Here is a 17,160-nt window from a genome sequence, read left to right as displayed (position 1 = left end):
TATCTTGCTCTCCTTTCTGAGTTTGAGGTCCGTCGCAAGGTCTCCTGAAACAATGTGTCTGTCTATTCTCTTAATATATTATTACTAACATCTTGACACCAGGCTCGCTTCGCTGAGCACGCTCCTGGCTTTTCTTCCTCTCAACACTGGCCTCAACGTCCTGCGCAATGTGGGGATTTGGGCAAGCCTCGTTGCCTTTGTTCCTTTTCACATAGTTGCCTGGCCGTGTGTTCTTGTGGCCCTCTTCCGTGAAACACTCCCCAATCGAGCATCCCGTCCTGTGAGCTGTGCGGCGGATGAGGCATTACCACTGCTATCAGCTCCGGAAGACATACCCATGGTGATTATAATCATTCCCTGCTACAGAGAGGACAGGACTACCCTTTTGGACACACTAGGTTCGGTGTTGAGGTTGGATTATCCCAAGGATCGTGTCCACGTGTTCTTAGCATTCGACGGCTACGACAACAAGACAGTGTTCCACGACCTCAGCACTGAGCTCGGTTGTACTCAACCGTCAAGTTGTCGTGATGGCCACGTCATGGTTTCTCAACAGTTTGGCTGCTCCGTCACGCTTTGCTTGTTCAAACATGGAGGAAAGCCTCACGCGCAGTGGAACACCTTGGCCTACCTTCGTCATCGGCATCCAGATTACCTCAGCCGCGTCCCAGGGTCGCTTGTCCTTTCTATCGACTCTGACACCACCCTCGAAGTTGATGGGCTAGCCAAGCTTGTGTCGTATATGGTGCGGCCACCTCAATCCTTCGTTCCGAGAGCATCCAGTGAGGCTTTGACACTAATGTTTCTTGGTATTCACAGCGTTCTCGTCCCCAAACCCTAGCAACAACCTGCATGATGGGGATCAAGCCTAATCGCGGAGCTCAAGGGACCCTGCAAGAACTAGATTATTTCTACAATAGTCTGTTCTTTGAAACAGTTACTGCAGAGTTTGGGATTGTTACCTGTCTCTCTGGCACCATGATCTTCGCGCGCCTAGATGCCATTCTCGACATCCCCAGCAACTATTTCGAACCGCGAGACCGTTATATGCTCGGGCACCTTCACGAGTACTGGACCCATGTCTTTGGGGATGACCGGCTGATGACGCAACTCCTCACCGAACAAACCCTGCGGCCGGGCGTGGTCAGCCTGGCCCAGCATGTCATAAGCGACACGGAGCCGGCACTCTTCCCGGACGCGCTGCTTTCTCAACGACGCCGCTGGATGCTCTGCGTTGCCAGCACCGAAGCTAGGGCAGTTTCGTCAAAGCTGTTCTGGAAGCATTTCCCCTTTGTGAGCTGTTACCGTATCGCCTACCAGTCCCTCCGCGTTGGGGAACTTGGCATGGTTTTGATAGCCATGGCTTTAATCTGGACCCGTGACGCTTTGGGATTCACTGTCGTTCTTATAGTCTCTGGCACTCTTCTCATCGATTGGTTAATTTTCTTGGTCTTTACAGCCTCCCACGGCCGTTCAAGTGGTTGGGGGTTTCCTGTTTACATTCTGGTCTCCCCTCTGGTTAACCTTGGGATTCGATTACATTCGCTTCTGTTTTTGAGGAGTCGTTCATGGGGCGGTTCGCGGTGGAAATGAGCTCCAAGATTACTAAAGCTCTTAGATTCAGCAAGCCAAGATTGATATTCGAATATTTGCTTCCTGATGGGTTGCCGCGGCTGAAAGTGAGTTGTCCTGAGTTGGCAAGGTCGTGGAGGAGGTTCCCTCGGATTTCTAGAATATCAACACCCAAGAGCCTGGTCGACATTAGGAAGTTCGGGGGCAAAGCGCTAGGTCGACATGACCAAACATCCAAGACCAGTTAGGGAAGCTTAAACTTCAATGAACAAATGAATTCAGTTCCCGACCGTGTCCTCAAGAAAGCAACATCATGCAGCACCATCATGTATACCCCCTTCATGCCATCCCGAAAACCAGGACCCCAACCAACCAACCCATCCAATATCGCCCTCCCAACCGAACCCAACCCAACCCAACCAAACCATATCATGATACATTCATTCCCTAACATTCCCCCATCTCACCACCGCCGTCCATATACACTATGCTCCTGCCTTCTCCCCCTCCCCCCTTTATCCCTCCTCACATACCTCGCAATGCTGTCCACATTCACCACCACGTCCGTCCCCTCCTCGATATCCATCCTCCTCTTGGCGTCGTGCTTGAACAAGTCCAAAATCTCTTGCAGCCCAAGCTTCAGCGCGCCCTTCTTCATCCGGGACCCTTCAATCGTCGCCTCGGCCAGCTTGCGCTTCTTCTCCTGCAGCTCCAGGATCCTCGCCTCCACCGTGTCCGCCACCGTCAACTTATACACCACCACGTCCACCGTTTGCGTCAGGCGGTGCACCCGATCGATCGCCTGCTCCTCGACAAACGGGTTCCAGAACGGCTCGATGATGATCACCCTCGTCGCGGCGGTCAGGTTGAGGCCCAGCGATCCGCACTTGAGCGAGCACAGCAGGACCCGCGTCTTGGGGTCGGTGCGCAGCGCCTTGAGCGCGGCTTCGCGCGCATCGTTGGCCATCTTGCCGTCGTAGCGCACGGGGTGGAGCGTCGGCTCGTGCTTGGCGAGGAAGGGTTCGATCAAGTCGAGCATGGACGTGAATTGCGAGAAGACGATGAACTTGTGCTCGGCGGCCTCGCGGCGGAGGATGGTTAGGAGCTCGCGCATCTTGGCCGAGGTGAAGGCGGTCTTGGAAAGGTCGGGTTCGTAGTCGGCGTCGTTGTCGTTGTCATCGTCGTCGGCAGCATCGGAGTCGTCATCGTGGTCGCTCTTTGAGCGAGATTTGGCACCGGGCCGACGACCACGGCGGACGACGGGCATGTCATCGTCATCGTCATCATCATCATCTTCCTCCTCGTCGTCCTCCTCATCGGAATCGCTCTCCACCTTGACCGGTTCCGAGAGAACCTTCAACTTCGAGACCGACACAAACGTGTCGTCGTCCTCATCATCCTCATCCGATCCCTCCCCCTCCTCTCCTGCCTCCCCTTCTTCCACCTCCTCATCGTCCACAATAAAACTATCCAAATCACTCCCCTCCTCCTCCTCCTCCTCCTCCTCGGAAGAATGCTCCGAATCCTCCGAGTTAATATCCTCCCCCACACCTTCAGCATTCTCATCCTCCTCCCCGCCTGCCTTCCCGAGCCTCAACGGCCCCTGCTCGTCCTCCGGCACCAACCAGCTGCCCTCCTCCTCTTCATCATCACTATCCATCACGATCCTTCTCGCTTTCTTCGCCTTCCGCTTATCCATCTTCTCAATCTTGATCTCTTCCGTCACCACGCTCACCCTGCGTCCTCCTTCCTTTTTCTTCGTCTTCGCGCCATCCCCATCCCCGCCCTTCTTCAAACTCTTCACCTTCCTCAAACTCTCCCTACAATCCCCGCACCGCGCTACTCCCCTCGCCACCTCCTCCTTGCTCAGCTCGCCCAGGCACATATCGCACTGCTTCGCGCGGATGCCCATACTCCCAAACGCGTCCGCAAGCGCATCCACATCATCCTCCTCCCCCTTAACCTTCTGCGACTCCGCCGCCGTCGTGCCCAACGCGTCCTTATCCTTCTCCAACCTCGTCTCCGCCAGGCGCGGGTGGTTACACGCCTGCCGCAGCCTCAACAACAGCACGAGCGCGTTGGCATAGTTCACTCCATGCGCTTTCATCATCTTCTCAAGGCTCCTGTCCGCGCGCTCCTCGAGACGATCGTAAAACTCCCTCTCCGCTTCCGAAAACTGCGTTTCCACCGTCACCACCTTGCGCTGGGTGACCTTAAACGCCGGCTTCGGCACCGCCTCCTCCTCCTCCTTCCCTTCCGCCTTAGCCTTCTCCTTCGCCTCTTCCAGCGCCTTCTTCCCGCCCGCCACCAGCGCGCCTTCTTCCTTCAAAATCTCCTTCGTCCTCCGCTTCATAAAACACCGCAAAATCGCATGCAGCCTCTCGATCGCAATATGCCCCCTCCCATTCTTCATCGGCGCGTCAATCTTGTCCCGCCACTCCGCCAGGTCGCAATACGGCGGAATCCGCAAGAAATGCACCAGCGACTGGAGCTCGTCGAGGTTGTTCTGCATGGGCGTGCCCGTCAGGCACCACCGATACTCGGCGCGGAGGGCGCAGCACGCCTTGGTGGCTTTGGCGTTGCGGTTCTTGATGCTGTGCGCCTCGTCCAGAATCACCCGCCACCAGTGAATCCCTAAGCAGCCCGCCTGCGGCTGCTTGGACGGGTCCGGGTTGCTGTGGCCGTGCTCCGAGACGAGGATTTGGTAGGTGGTGATGACGACGTCGTATTTGGCGAGCTCCTTCGGGTCCTTGGTGCGCTGCGGGCCGTGGTGCACGCAAACGCGCAGCCCGCGGCCCGGGGTGACTTTGTCTTTGATTTCGGCCTCCCACTGGCGGATGAGCGCGAGCGGGGCGACAACGAGGGTGGCTTTGCAGACCTTGTCGTAGTGCGGTTTCCAGTGGCTGCTCTCGGGCTTGGGTTTCTGGTGGGTGACGATGAGCGAGATGCTCTGCAGCGTCTTGCCGAGGCCCATGTCGTCGGCGAGAATGCCGCCCTTGGTGGGCTTGCCCTTGTTGGCCCGCCCAAGCTCCCGCGAGAGCAGCCATTTCACGCCGGCGACCTGATGCGGAAGAAGCTTGACTTTGATCCCCTCCAACACTCCCTCCTCGAGGTTCTTTTTAAACTTCTCCACGGCCTTCTTATCCTCTTCCGTCACATCCGGTCCGGACTTTCCCACCAAATCCACTTCCGCCTCCCCTTCCTCTTCCTCAGCATCTACACTCCCCTCCAACAGCGCCTTCAAATCCGCAGACGCCTTAGCCGGGTCCGTGTAAAACACCTTATCCGCATACGACGCCTTGTCTCCCGCCGGCTTAGTATACTGGTACACCGGCAGGGCTTCCTCGCTCATGGAGCTAAACATGGGCAGGTTCGGCATCTTTTTGGTGTCCTGCTTCGGCGGCTTCAGCGGACCTGACTTCCTATACATGTCGCTGTGGAACTCGGGGCGGGTCTTGCGCTGGATGAACATGTGGTTCGGGTCCTTGGGGCGGGCGGGGAGGCGCGAGACGAGCTGCGAGGTCTGGCCGAAGGTGGGCATCCCCGGGGTGCGGATGACGGGGGTGCCGGGGCTTTGGGTGAGGTCGACGACTTCGCGGGGTTGGCCGTTACCAGTTTGACTGCCGGTGGTTGTGCTGGTGGTGGGTTTCTTCAAAGGAGTGAGGGGGTCGGGAGGGCCGAGTGACATGTTGGCGGCCTGGGAGCTGAGGAGCTCCAGGTCGTCGTCGCTAAACGAGTCTTTGCGGAGGCGAGCCATGGCGGCGGAGGCGGCTTTGGTGTCGGAGACGAATTGGTTCGGGGCGACGTAGGTAATGGAGGTGGCCTGGGCGAGGTCGTAGAAGCTTTGTCTCAGTCCGGGGCGGGATCGTCGGGACTGGGTCGGGTTTTTGGTGGTTCGAGTTGAATTCAGCTTTCTTTGGTCGGTCGTGACTTGATTTTGCGCGAGGACAGAGTCGGGTTGTCTAGGCAGCCAAGGCAATCATGAGTCAGCTTTTTTGTTTGTTTCTGTTGGTGTCGTCATTGAATCAAGTCTTCCTCCCGCCACAAACCGTTACCTATTGAAATGTGACTCAATTCGTACTTCATCGCCTAAGTAGATTGGACTCGGTCATGATTTCGGGCTGCAAATTGTGTCGTGACACGGAGATTGTCGTCCAGTCAAGGTTGGGCACAATGCATTGTTTGAGCGCCGTGCAGGACAGACAGTAATGACTTGTTTGTTGCTGTTGGTTGTTTGTTGATTTTGTTGGAGTTGGGCATCCAAGGCAACCAACGCCACCCCGCACTACCCCAACCTTGACATGACCCTAACCCTCGTCACCCCTGACTGACAACCCTTAGCAACAGACGAGACGATGACGGTAGAGAAAAAAAGCTTCATAATAACACGCTATGAACTCATTTCCCAAAAGCCATAGGCAACTATGAGCAAATTACCCTCCCGAGCCATGCCATACCCAGTCAACCACTCTTCATCTACCAATCCCAAACCAAACCAGAAACAACAACAATAATAGGTACATAAGTATCAACGCTCACAACACATTACCCCTCTTCCACCTCATCTACAACAAACTCTCATACTTATCCAACCCCGACTTCTGACTATTATTAGCAACATTCAACCCACCACTCATCCCGTTTCCGCTCATTGTTCCACCCCCTGCCTTGGCAGCCATAAGGCTGGCCAGACTCGCATTCGCGGTATTGGTGCTCGTCGTCAGGCCAACACCGCCCATCGTGCCGCCCATCCTGTTAAAGTTTGAGGAGGAGGAGGACTGAGAAGTGCCGGGCGGTGGGGCGAGACTGAAGCCTGAGAAGCTTGATGAGCCAGTAGTTGCGTTTGCTTGAGGAGGCGGCGGCAGGGAGAAAGGAGATGAGACGGTCGTGGTATTTGGTTTAGGGGGCGGGGGTAGGGAGAAGGAGGAGAAGCTGCTTTCCCCTGTCTGTTGTTGCTGCGGAGGCGGGTTGAGGGAGAGGGAGCCAAACGCCGAGGTGAGTGGTTGTTGTGTTGTTGTGGTAGATGGTGTGGACCAGAGACTGCTGCTAGTGGTGGTGGTGGAAGTGTTGTTCGTGGAGGCGGCACCCCAATTTATAGAAGTTGAGGCAGTCTGCGGTTGTAGTGGTATTGAGAATGAGCTGGTGCTTGTCTTCGGCTCCGGCTGCAAAGGCTGGGAGAACTGCGTGGTGGTCGGCGACATGGGCTTAATGCTGGTGAGGTCAGGAGTCACAGTTCGGAATCCTGATCCGGACTGGCTGGGCTTGGTGCCGGAGGTGCTGCTGTTGGCGCCGGACACGGAAGCTGGTGGCGTTGACCATGAGAAGGCCACAGTCGGCGTGACCTTGCCGCTTCCTACCCCCGGCGACGGCTTGGGAGACATGGCATCCCATCCCGCGTCTAACGGGTTGGTCGTCGAAGGGCTGGTATGACCCTTGACGAGCGACTCAAAGTCGGTCTCGGTCGCCCCGTTCGCATCAAGGGAGGCACCCGCGACGGGACCAAACGACATAAAATCGTCCTTGAGCGCCGACGTCGTCGACTGGGTGCCCGCCAGCTCCTGCAGCTTCTTAGTTTGCTCCTCTTCCACCCTGCTCGATAGCGTTTTGATGAGCTCCATAAAGGCTTGGAACTGCTTGAGATTCAAAAGAGGGCCCAGGGCCATCTGCCACAGAATCGGAAGGATGTCGAGGGCAACAAACTCGGCGTCCGCTACGTCACCAACCACCTTGAGAACCCTAAGCGCTGCCATCATGACGGCCGGTTCCTTGGTCTTGATGTTCTTGATCAGGGGCACGAGCTTCTCCTGCATGGTGAACTTGTCAAGAGCGGTCGACGAGGTGGCCTTCTTCTTTTGCGGATTAAGGCCGTCGAGGCCGTCGTCGTTCGCCGGGTCGTTAGAGCCGCCGCAAAGCGTCACAAAGGCCTCCAGACCCCGGACCTTGATGGCGAGGCTGCTGGTTCTGGCAAAGATGGTCGCGACAACCGGAAACAGTTCGTTTTTGATGGTGCTGAAGTCAAGATGAGGCAAGACGGAGGGCAGACTTCTCAGCGCCGCGTCCACAAGCGAAGGAGTTGGAGATTCAAGAGCGTTAAAGATGATGGGAAGGATATCTGGGCGAGGGTTAGTCACAACACACTATTCGCCGCCTTCTTTGAGGCACAATGTTACTCACCATCCTTAAACTCCTTTCCGCCACACCGGTCCTCGATGGCGCTGAGATGCTCGATAAATGTCATCAAGCCAGCATCCCGCGCCGGATCCTTTTCCTGGGGCTGCTTCACGTTCGTGACAAAGATTTCCTTGAGAGCTGGGCGCACTTTGTCGCCGAATGCCTGTTCCCCTCTCCACTTTGGCAGGAGCTCAATGATCTTGAAGACGTTATGAAGAATCAGAGATACCAGCTCCTTATCCTTGAGCTCCTCAAGCAGGGCCGGCAACAGCTTCTTCTCCATGACGGACTTGGGAAACGACGGAAGCACCTTGACAAGGCCGCGCAAGAACTGCGATTTCTCGTTGTGAGTCTTGGCGGGGAATGTGTCAAGGAAGCGGATGGTTGAGACGAGAATGTTATTAAAGTAGTCGCTCTGTTGGAACTCGGTGGCCGTCATGCGCTGCGCCGGCCTGCGCGTGATGAGCCGGGGGAGCACGTGGTTTGTGAGCTCCTTGGGGAGCGGGCGGGAGGAGAGGAAGTTGTTGGAGGGATTGGGGACGGTTTGAGAGGACTGAAGGATACGCTGGTAGGAGGACGGGGAACCATCGCACGAGATGGGCGAGCGGTGCGGAGAGTTATACAGGGCTATGATCAGCAAGCCCAGGGTGAACATGTCGGCGGACGCAGTGAGGTTTTTATCAATGACAAAATCGGGGGAGGTGTAGTCGAGGTTCAGCTGGACAGATCGCGGAAGACATGGGGTATGGCGGAGGGCTTCGCCAAGGTTGATGGGCTGGATGGAGGTCTGAGAGGAGCCCTCGAGGGGGCTACAGAAGCCCATGCCGCTCAGTTTCCAGTCGCCCTTGGAGTTGATGAGAATGGCATCAGGAGTCAGATTGCCGTGGACCAGATGGGCATTTTCATGCATAAACTCGAGAGCCTTGCTGACCTGCAGCAGGCCCTTCTGGATCTCGAGCTCGTCGACCTCGATCTCTCGTCGCCTGCGATTGCCGTCGGCATCCTCCGTCACATAGCGGCTTGCGCGGCCGCTGGCTCCTCCTCGTTCCTGGTCATCCTTCTCCTGCAAAACACCAGACAGAGACGCCGTCACAGCCTCGGAGACGAACTGCAGGCCTCCCCCGCGAGTCTCCTCAACAGGCTCGACAACTTCAAGGATACCCGGATGTCGCAGCCTGGCTATGACCGAGGCTTCCTTCTTGAGGCGTTCAATAAGGAGATCATATTGGCGCTTGAACTCGGCAGCCTCGGCACGGCCAAGTCTGCCGCGGTGGGACTCGAGGGACTTCTTATCGAAGACAAAGACGGAGCACTCCTTGCCGGTCTTCTTGTTCTTGGCGGGATAGATCTTCCAGGGGCCGGCAATGGCTGTGAGGTTCTGGGAGATGGAATAGTTGGCCGTGATGTTGGTCGACCCGATCGACTTGAGAGCGTTGGCGAACATGGTGGTGTGGTTCTAGGTCTTCTGTCTGTGCTACCGCGGGGCAATCATGGCGAAGGGTCTGGGGAGGGAGTTAGTCGGCTTAGGTGCGATGCTGGATCCGATGGATGTTGAGACGCCGTGTCGGTCCACCATACAGTATCTGGTATTGAATTGCGATCGGAGCTCTGAGTCGAGACAGAATGGTTCGTGGCGCTGCGTGATTCTCAGTGCAATGTTGCCAATGTCCTGTCTGATGTTCCCGAGGTTTCTGGGTTGAGGGTTATCAGACAGCGCAAGACAGCTGCGTGTCCAGCGACGATGGATGGATCCAGCCGCATCAGATGCGACCAGGGCCCAGGGCCAGGGTTCGGGTTACGGGAGCACCCGCCCCTGGCATCTCTGGGGAGATTTGATATCAAGACTGTGATTGTTTCCTATTTCGGCATAGCCACACTGGCTCGACCTGACAGGGGATTTGTTTTGGACATTGATCTCGAACAAGAAGACAACAAGCTGCAGAAAGGCTCAATTCATGTCCAAAAAGAGCAAAAATTGCAAAAAGAGGAGAACTACACTCTCTTTCAACCTCCGCGACGCCCGGAGATATTTCCGCGGTGCAGGACGCGGTTAACCACGGTTTGCAGCGCCACTCTTGACGCCTTTCCATGACATCCGGCGTCAGGGGTCCAGGGACCAGATTGTCATGATTGGGCCTCGCTGCTAAGGCGTTATCGTCGCGACTCCGATTGCGCTCCGAGATTTTGTGCCTCTCACCTAGTACTCGCATACTTGAAGTGCTTCCTTGCCGCATCTTACTGTGGATTACTGTGTAAAGCTTCCCCTTTGCCAGTCCGCAGTACAACCACCCCAGGATTCAATATCCATCGCTGTCGTCTTGCCGTCTTGCCCTCCGCATGACAGCTTGAACCACCAGCCTCTCTCCAATTCGCACACCACACCACAATTCTCCCCTCCTCCTCGCCGCAACCATGATGCGGCCACTACTTTCAAGATGCGCTCCTCGCGCTGCCGCCCGGTCCTTCATTGCGACTCGGCGGCCTGCGAGCGCCGTCCTTCTCCAGGCCGCCCGCCAGTACAGCGTCAAGGCCGACGTTGCCTCCGAGACCAAATTGCGCGATCTTGACCCCTCCCAGCTGGTCATCGAGAAGACCAAAAACCCCAAGCCATTGAAGGAGGCCAAGGACCTCATTTTCGGCCGCAACTTTACAGGTCCGACACCCTCAGCACTCCATATTCTCTGTCCTCTACGGTGCTGACTGCTAACTCCTCCCCAGACCACATGCTCACCATCGAATGGAACAAGGAAACGGGCTGGCAAGCACCACACATCGTCCCCTACCAAAACCTCTCCCTCGACCCGGCCACCTGCGTCTTCCACTACGCCTTCGAATGCTTCGAGGGCATGAAGGCCTACAAAGACAAAGCCGGCCGCATCCGCCTCTTCCGCCCGGACAAAAACATGGAGCGCTTCAACAAATCCGCCGCCCGCATCGCCCTGCCCAACTTCAACTCGTCCGCCCTCATCGAGCTCATCGCCGAGTTCACCCGCCTCGAGAGCCGCTTCATCCCCTCGGAGCGCGGCTACAGCCTGTACATCCGCCCGACCATGATCGGCACGCAAAAAACCCTGGGCGTCGGCCCGCCGGGCTCCGCGCTGCTCTTCGTCATCGCCTCCCCCGTGGGGCCCTACTACCCGACCGGCTTCAAGGCCGTCTCGCTCGAGGCCACCGACTACGCCGTGCGCGCCTGGCCCGGCGGCGTCGGCGACAAGAAGCTCGGCGCCAACTACGCGCCCTGCATCGTCCCGCAAAAGGAGGCCATGAGCCGCGGCTTCCAGCAGAACCTCTGGCTCTTCGGCAAGGAGGAGTTCGTCACCGAGGTCGGCACCATGAACTTCTTCGCTGCGATCCGCAACAAGGAGACCGGCCAGAAGGAGCTGCTGACCGCGCCCCTGGACGGGACCATCCTTGAGGGCGTCACGCGCGATTCGGTGCTGGCGCTGGCGCGCGAGCGCCTGGTGCCCGAGGGGTGGAACGTCGTGGAGCGCAAGTTCACCATGCACGAGCTGGACGAGGCGGCCAATGAGGGACGGCTGATTGAGGCGTTTGGATCGGGCACTGCGGCTATTGTGAGCCCCGTGCGCTCGATCAGCTGGCGCGGGAAGCTGGTGAATTGCGGTCTCAAGGACCACGAGGAGTCGGGCGAGATCGCGACCAAGATGAAGAACTGGATCGAGGCGCGGCAGTACGGAGATGATGAGCATGAGTGGAGCTATATTTGCTAAACGATTTTGATGAGCGATGGCAGCGTTATAAAATGGGGCTTCTGCTATGGTTGGTAGACTTGGGTTGTTGTACATATTCATGAATATAATTTGGTGAATATGGGTTGTTAATCAGCGGCCTTGTTTGGGTGTTGATGACTGAACTTCCCATCCTGTGACCTTTCCATGGGTGGTTGGTAAGCACTTGTCATCTCCCTTCACTTCAGACCGAGGAACTCAGATGAACAAAATTCCAGCACAAAAGAAACAAAGCCACTGTACGTATTTCTGTACGAGTACATCCAGCTCTATGCGTGCCCACGATGCAAGCCATGAAGCGCTGTGCACATGCCATCTTCTCTCTCTCCGTCCCCTCGTGTACATGATATACCAATCTATCAACAAGCCGCCCACCGCCACTGTTCTTTCTTCCCTCCATCTCGTCTCTCAATCACCAACCATATCAACCCTCTGAACACCAACCCCTAGTGACCAAGCTCAGGAAGGATACCTAGCTAGGTAGGTAAGCAGCCTGGATTGGCGACCCCTCGAGAAGAAACAAGAGTTTACTTCTGCTCGGGGTTGGGATTGGGATCCTCCAGGATACCCTCAGCCTCCAATCGCCTCCTGGCCTCCTCGAGAGCCCAGGTCTGGATCCTGTTGGTTGTATCGCTGGTCAGCTCACAGGTTCTTCAAAAGTCAAATCCCAATGGGGAAACACGTACGAAGTATCCGGCTTAAACGCATACGCAATCATAAACACAATCAAGCTCCCCCAGAACCCGTAGATGAACAGGTTCTCCCACCCTTCCTTCTCGTACTTCTCCCCCGGGCGCACGCCCCACAGCCAGCCCGTGGGCGGGTCGTACTCCATGCCGCCGTGGCCGCCGCCCGCGCGGCGCGGGGTTGTTGAGAAGGCGGCCTTGACGACCTTTTGTTGGGGTTGTGACCGCTGGAGCTGGCGGAGGAGGACGGCGGAGGTGCTGGGCCGGAGGGCCGGGGCCGCGAGGCGGCGGGTGAGGGTGGCGGTGGTGGTGCGGAGGGCGGACATTTTGTTTGTTGTGTTCGTTTGTTTTTGTTGTTGGTTGTTGTTTGGAGGTGGTTATCAGTTTCCGGTGGGAAGGTTGCTTGTTGTTTTGCTGTTGTTGAGGAGGGGCACGAGCCGCTTTCTTTCCTCAATCACGTCGTTCGATGTAGTCGAGGAAACCCAGATTCCCCAATTCCCAAACCTCAAATCCGTATCTCTCCCCCGGGGCGTCAATGTCGTCAATCTCGGGTCGTCTGGCCGAAGGGAGCGAGATATTCCCTCTCCCACTTTAATCCACCCAACGATGTGTCTGTTCGTTCTCGATCCGCCCTATTGCGCACGTCCAATCTCTTCGTTGTCGTCGTCGGAGCCAATGTCGACGACAACAATCTATATGCGCGGTTTGGCGGGGGGAAGGGGGGGCGAATGACAGATGTGGTGGATGGCGGTGGCTGATTCCTCGGCGCTTGACTCGGTTCAAGAAGCAGCTCTTCTGTGACTTGACAGCTTCCGTGGTTTGCTTGGCGGGGATGGGATGGAGATGGGTCACGTGTGTGGCTTGTCCGATTACGGTGGGCTGGGAAGAAGGCGGGCAAACCCTAACCCGGGGTTTTGCGACGGTGTTGCCCAGGTCAGGCTGAATGTTGATCCAACCCCTGGGCAAAGGAAACAAACATCACATCTCACATCTGGATGCACTCAACACAGAGTCATACGAGTTAAAAATGAAACTCATCGCTCAATTTAATTGAAAAATCTGCGCAAAATTTTCGCTATCTCTGGATCACGCACAACTCACCGCAAATCCCTTACCAAACTGCAGCTACAACCACAACTCTCTGCTTCCCTCTCCCTTTCCCTCAGCACCTCCTCACCACTCACACATAATACATCACATTCTTCAGATCTTCATGTACAGCCACTCCCGACCCATGAGCCCTCGCCCTCGTACACACCAAATCCGCGTAATACGCCGGTGGACAAATGCTCACCGCCCTCGTCGCCCGGCCATACGCGTAGCACATATCGTGCGTCATCCTCTGAAGCTTGTCCGCCGCGTCCTGTCCGAACTTGCTCCGGAACACCTCGTCATGAAGTACCGTGTAATGGGCCGGACGGGCAGTGCCCTTGATCGCAGCGTGCGCCTGCATATAAAAGTCCCAGCAGCGCGCGTTGGTCACCCCACGGTCCACCACCGTGCCGGGTTGCGGACTGCCGGAACTTTTATCGCATGCTTCCTCGTTGGCAGGGTAAAAGCGGGTTTGGTGCCGTTTGACGGAGACTATGAGGGCGATTTTGGGCCTGAATTTTGGAGAAGCCTCTTTGATTCCAGCCAGGATCTGAGGGAATTCCCTCTTGAGGACCATCTCGAACTGCCCCTCCGAAACCCCGTCGCGAAAGATGACGATGTTCTGGGGAGGTCTGCTGTTGTTGTGTTCCATCCACAGCCTGACCCGTTCGGCGAAGTGCCTAGCGAAGGGTCCAGTCTCCTCCAAAAGGCCCCGTCCAACTTCCTCTTGGCGACTGCCATTCTCCCACGTCACGGCTGGCCACTGCGCAAGGTACTTGTCGATGCTCGCGACCAGTCCGACGAAGCTCGGCTGGTTGGTGGCGGCGGAAGTCGGGAGGTTGGTGGGATGCGTCACGTCGTAACCCGCAAACATCGTTGTCGCAAACAGCCCCGTGCTGTCCGGAACGAATTGGTTGACGCCGCCAAACTTCAGATTAATCTTGAGCCCAATGTTGGCGTAGTATTGTGACCCCTTTTCAGTAAAATTTCTGTACTGGGCACAGCACACCCTGATGCCCAATTGAATGTCCGCAAACTGCTTGATATCATTGTATCGCCGTTGCTGGGCATCTGGGAGAAGGACCAAGACGAATTGGTACGGGTCGTTCTCCGTTGTAAGTCGACGCAGGTGGCTTTTTAACTCCTCGACGTTTTCCACGAGAGTTGGTCCTCGCGTGAGTTTCGCAATGGAAACTCCCATGTTGTTCAGGATTGTGGCAAACTCCGTGAGATGTGTGGCTGGCGACGATAGAGTCTCAGAGCCCTTAATGCCGAAGCAAGCCCACTTGTTGATCTCTGTCCCTGGAGCCCAAACTTTTCTCTCCCTCATGTTCCAGCTGCCGTTGTGTCCGCTGTCCTTGTTTCCGTTGCCCTTGTTCCAACCGCCATTGTTCGCGCTTCTCAGTGCAGGTGTCGCCTGCCCATTTAACTTCTTGCACTGGACGTTGGGGGGATCCAGCTTCCGGCCCTCAACAGTGATGAGTTGCCGTCCAACAGTGATGCCGAACCTCTGAAGCAAGTTGTTATCGTCGAGACGGAGTATCCTCCTGCCGGTGTTGGTGATGTCGTTGGCGTTCTCCTTGGCCCTCCGACAGGCAACTTCAATCATTGTGCTCGTGTCCCTTGGCGTCAACTTCGCCTTGGACGGCTGACCCGCCAACAAGGTGCAGTGCTCGGCCGGGACATATGTGGGCCTCTCGGCAGATCCGATGTTGACCAAAGGAAGGCCGGCACGAATGTCCACCCCGTACCTGTCTTTGAAGTGTTTCTGTACAGTCACATATTCTCCAGTTTTGCCGTCAGACGATTCACGGCAGAACTCCACCGACGCTGGACAGCCGAACTTGTGTCCATCCTCAGTGAACATTGGTGAATTGCCGTGTTGTCCCTCTCCTCGTCTGGCAAGGCCGCAGATAGTTCGCTGACTTGTAATGCCTCCAATCTTGTAAATGATCCTTGCCTTGGCAAGATGTGCCTCCACGTCCTCAAGCCTTTTTTCGGCAGAAGCTTTCCGATGTCCCAGACGCCCGTTCAACAGGTCAAATCCTGAGTTTCGGTCCTCCTGGAAGAAGTTGCCGAGGTTGACCGCCCTTCGAAACACGCCGTGTGCGACATTGACATTGAGCAGCAGCCGGAGCGTCGCAGGACGAGCACTTTGGAAGAACCCTTTGTGGATTTGAGCGACACCGCTGCCGAGTCGGGCTCCGCTGGCTTCGTTGGCGTCGTAGTACCTCGCCTTTCCGACAGCGACCCTGTTCTCGTCCATCCTCGCCGTGTGTCCCAACACCACGTCAAGCATGTCAAGTTGTTGTGGTTTCTTGGGAAACACGCAATGATCCTCAGGGTCCGAGAGAGTTTTGACATAATTCGCGAAGTCGCTCAGATCAATCACCATCGGTCCCTTAAATTGGACATGAAACTGTCTGGGCGCTTGACCGGGCTCTGGGATGTCAATCGGCATGGTGTAGTCAGCAGGGATGTCGAGCTTTTTCAGCGAGAATAACTTTTGCTTGAGGTCCGATGCCACGACTGCCTTTTGTTCAAGCCGCCGGACTACTTCCCGGAGAACATGTTCACGGGCACGGACCGTGACCTCCCGAAACGAAGAAGCCGGGGTTGAACCTGGCGCAGTGCCGGACTGTCCACTCCGCTGTTGGCTAGGCTTATCCGAGGCAGCCTTCTGCTTCGCTGGGGTGGTGACTTTCAGGTCGTAGCGGTAGCAGGTCTCGACGTCCTTGTCCAGAGTGATGGGGAAGAAGTTTGCCCACAGAAGAACAGACTTGCCCTCTTTGCCAAAATTTGGTCGGTTTGGAGGGCACGGTTTCTTCGGGTCTGGCTTGTCTTCCGGGTCCCAATTCTTATTGACCCATTCATTTTCAAAGTCGGTCACGTCCTGGACTGGTTCAGGTGGGTTTGGCAAGCCGTGGCTATTGGGGATAATCGTCAGAATCAAGAACGAGATGCCCATGGTTTGTTGGTGGGTTACTTACGTGAAGATGCCGGTACCACCGCGGCCGCCACCACCGCCTCGGCCACCTTGATTGTGTCCTCCGCCTCCAAGTCCGCCCCCTCCACCGTGACCGCCCCCTCCGCGTCCACCTCGACCACCTCCGGTTCCAAATCCGCCAGTGTTGGAATAACGTCCATGTCCGGGGACACCTCCACCACCTTGACCACCTCCGGCCGCCGGTCTCAGAGGGATGGGAAAGTTCCCACGTCCGGGAGGAGCTCCATCACCATGAGTACTCATGTTGAGCAGGCAATGTTGAGGGGTCGGGGTGTTGAAGAGGCTTGGCAATCGCTAAGTCGTTGGCCGGTTGGACGGGTATTGGAAAAGAATGGGAAGCTTCAGGGATGAATTTCGCTGGAATTTCGCTGGTAAAAAGAATGCTGGAAAGGAAACAAGTATTATAGCAGTCGGAGGATTCGAGACTGGGTTGGTCTTGAAAGGGTTACGCTGGCGTGTTTTGAGGTTGATAGTTAGGAGTGAGGAGTGAGGTGAAGCAGAATCAGGAATGAGCCTGTTAAGAGTGGAATTTCTCGTCGCTTTGTCCTTGAGGCATGGAAAAATTGGAATATGTGCAGGAAGGTACGGGGCTTATATGTTTTCTCAGGCAATGACTTTCAGGCAATGACTCTCAGGCAATGACTACATCACCATGAAGGGAAAGAGTCATCCAATACTGATGTCAGCAGCAAAGGTCCAAGACAAACACAAACACCAAACATTTGAGATGACACGACGTGCTGGAACTCCAGAGCAACAATCATAGGAGCAGCAAGCAAGAGGAATCACACTCTCAGGAAGAGTCACATCCACCCCGATCATGCAATCATTACTGTTGTTACCTTAGCAAGGGTTTAACCAACCCCAAACACCCCATGAGCTACAG

General features: G+C 56.1%; 6 protein-coding genes across 6 annotated transcripts; 2 read left to right on the top strand and 4 right to left on the bottom strand.

Annotated features, from left to right (window-relative positions):
* Positions 1-993: 993 nt before the first annotated feature.
* On the bottom strand, positions 994-5,658 carry VTJ04DRAFT_6689 (uncharacterized protein; the record flags this gene model as incomplete). Its single annotated transcript, XM_069364935.1, has 4 exons — positions 994-1,070; positions 1,128-1,249; positions 2,106-5,534; positions 5,654-5,658. 4 exons carry the CDS (start codon positions 5,656-5,658, stop codon positions 994-996), a joined length of 3,633 nt encoding a protein of 1,210 aa, XP_069218713.1.
* Positions 5,659-6,137: 479 nt separating this feature from the next.
* VTJ04DRAFT_6688 (uncharacterized protein) lies at positions 6,138-9,187 on the bottom strand (the record flags this gene model as incomplete). Its single annotated transcript, XM_069364934.1, has 2 exons — positions 6,138-7,684; positions 7,747-9,187. 2 exons carry the CDS (start codon positions 9,185-9,187, stop codon positions 6,138-6,140), a joined length of 2,988 nt encoding a protein of 995 aa, XP_069218712.1.
* Positions 9,188-10,155: 968 nt separating this feature from the next.
* Positions 10,156-11,471, top strand: VTJ04DRAFT_6687 (uncharacterized protein; the record flags this gene model as incomplete). The annotated part of the gene is made up of 2 exons (XM_069364933.1): positions 10,156-10,396; positions 10,462-11,471. 2 exons carry the CDS (start codon positions 10,156-10,158, stop codon positions 11,469-11,471), a joined length of 1,251 nt encoding a protein of 416 aa, XP_069218711.1.
* Positions 11,472-11,503: 32 nt separating this feature from the next.
* VTJ04DRAFT_6686 (uncharacterized protein) lies at positions 11,504-11,925 on the top strand (the record flags this gene model as incomplete). The annotated part of the gene is made up of 2 exons (XM_069364932.1): positions 11,504-11,540; positions 11,678-11,925. The coding sequence occupies 2 exons, from the start codon at positions 11,504-11,506 to the stop codon at positions 11,923-11,925; spliced, it is 285 nt and encodes a 94-aa protein (XP_069218710.1).
* Positions 11,926-12,016: 91 nt separating this feature from the next.
* VTJ04DRAFT_6685 (uncharacterized protein) lies at positions 12,017-12,501 on the bottom strand (the record flags this gene model as incomplete). Its single annotated transcript, XM_069364931.1, has 2 exons — positions 12,017-12,107; positions 12,176-12,501. 2 exons carry the CDS (start codon positions 12,499-12,501, stop codon positions 12,017-12,019), a joined length of 417 nt encoding a protein of 138 aa, XP_069218709.1.
* Positions 12,502-13,355: 854 nt separating this feature from the next.
* On the bottom strand, positions 13,356-16,414 carry VTJ04DRAFT_6684 (uncharacterized protein; the record flags this gene model as incomplete). The annotated part of the gene is made up of 2 exons (XM_069364930.1): positions 13,356-16,165; positions 16,258-16,414. 2 exons carry the CDS (start codon positions 16,412-16,414, stop codon positions 13,356-13,358), a joined length of 2,967 nt encoding a protein of 988 aa, XP_069218708.1.
* Between the last annotated feature and the right edge of the window lie 746 nt (positions 16,415-17,160).

The sequence above is a fragment of the Mycothermus thermophilus genome (assembly GCF_041956435.1).
Source record: "Mycothermus thermophilus strain CBS 625.91 unplaced genomic scaffold VTJ04scaffold_4, whole genome shotgun sequence".
NCBI lineage: Eukaryota > Fungi > Ascomycota > Sordariomycetes > Sordariales > Chaetomiaceae > Mycothermus > Mycothermus thermophilus.
This window is presented reverse-complemented; position numbering and strand designations above follow the sequence as displayed.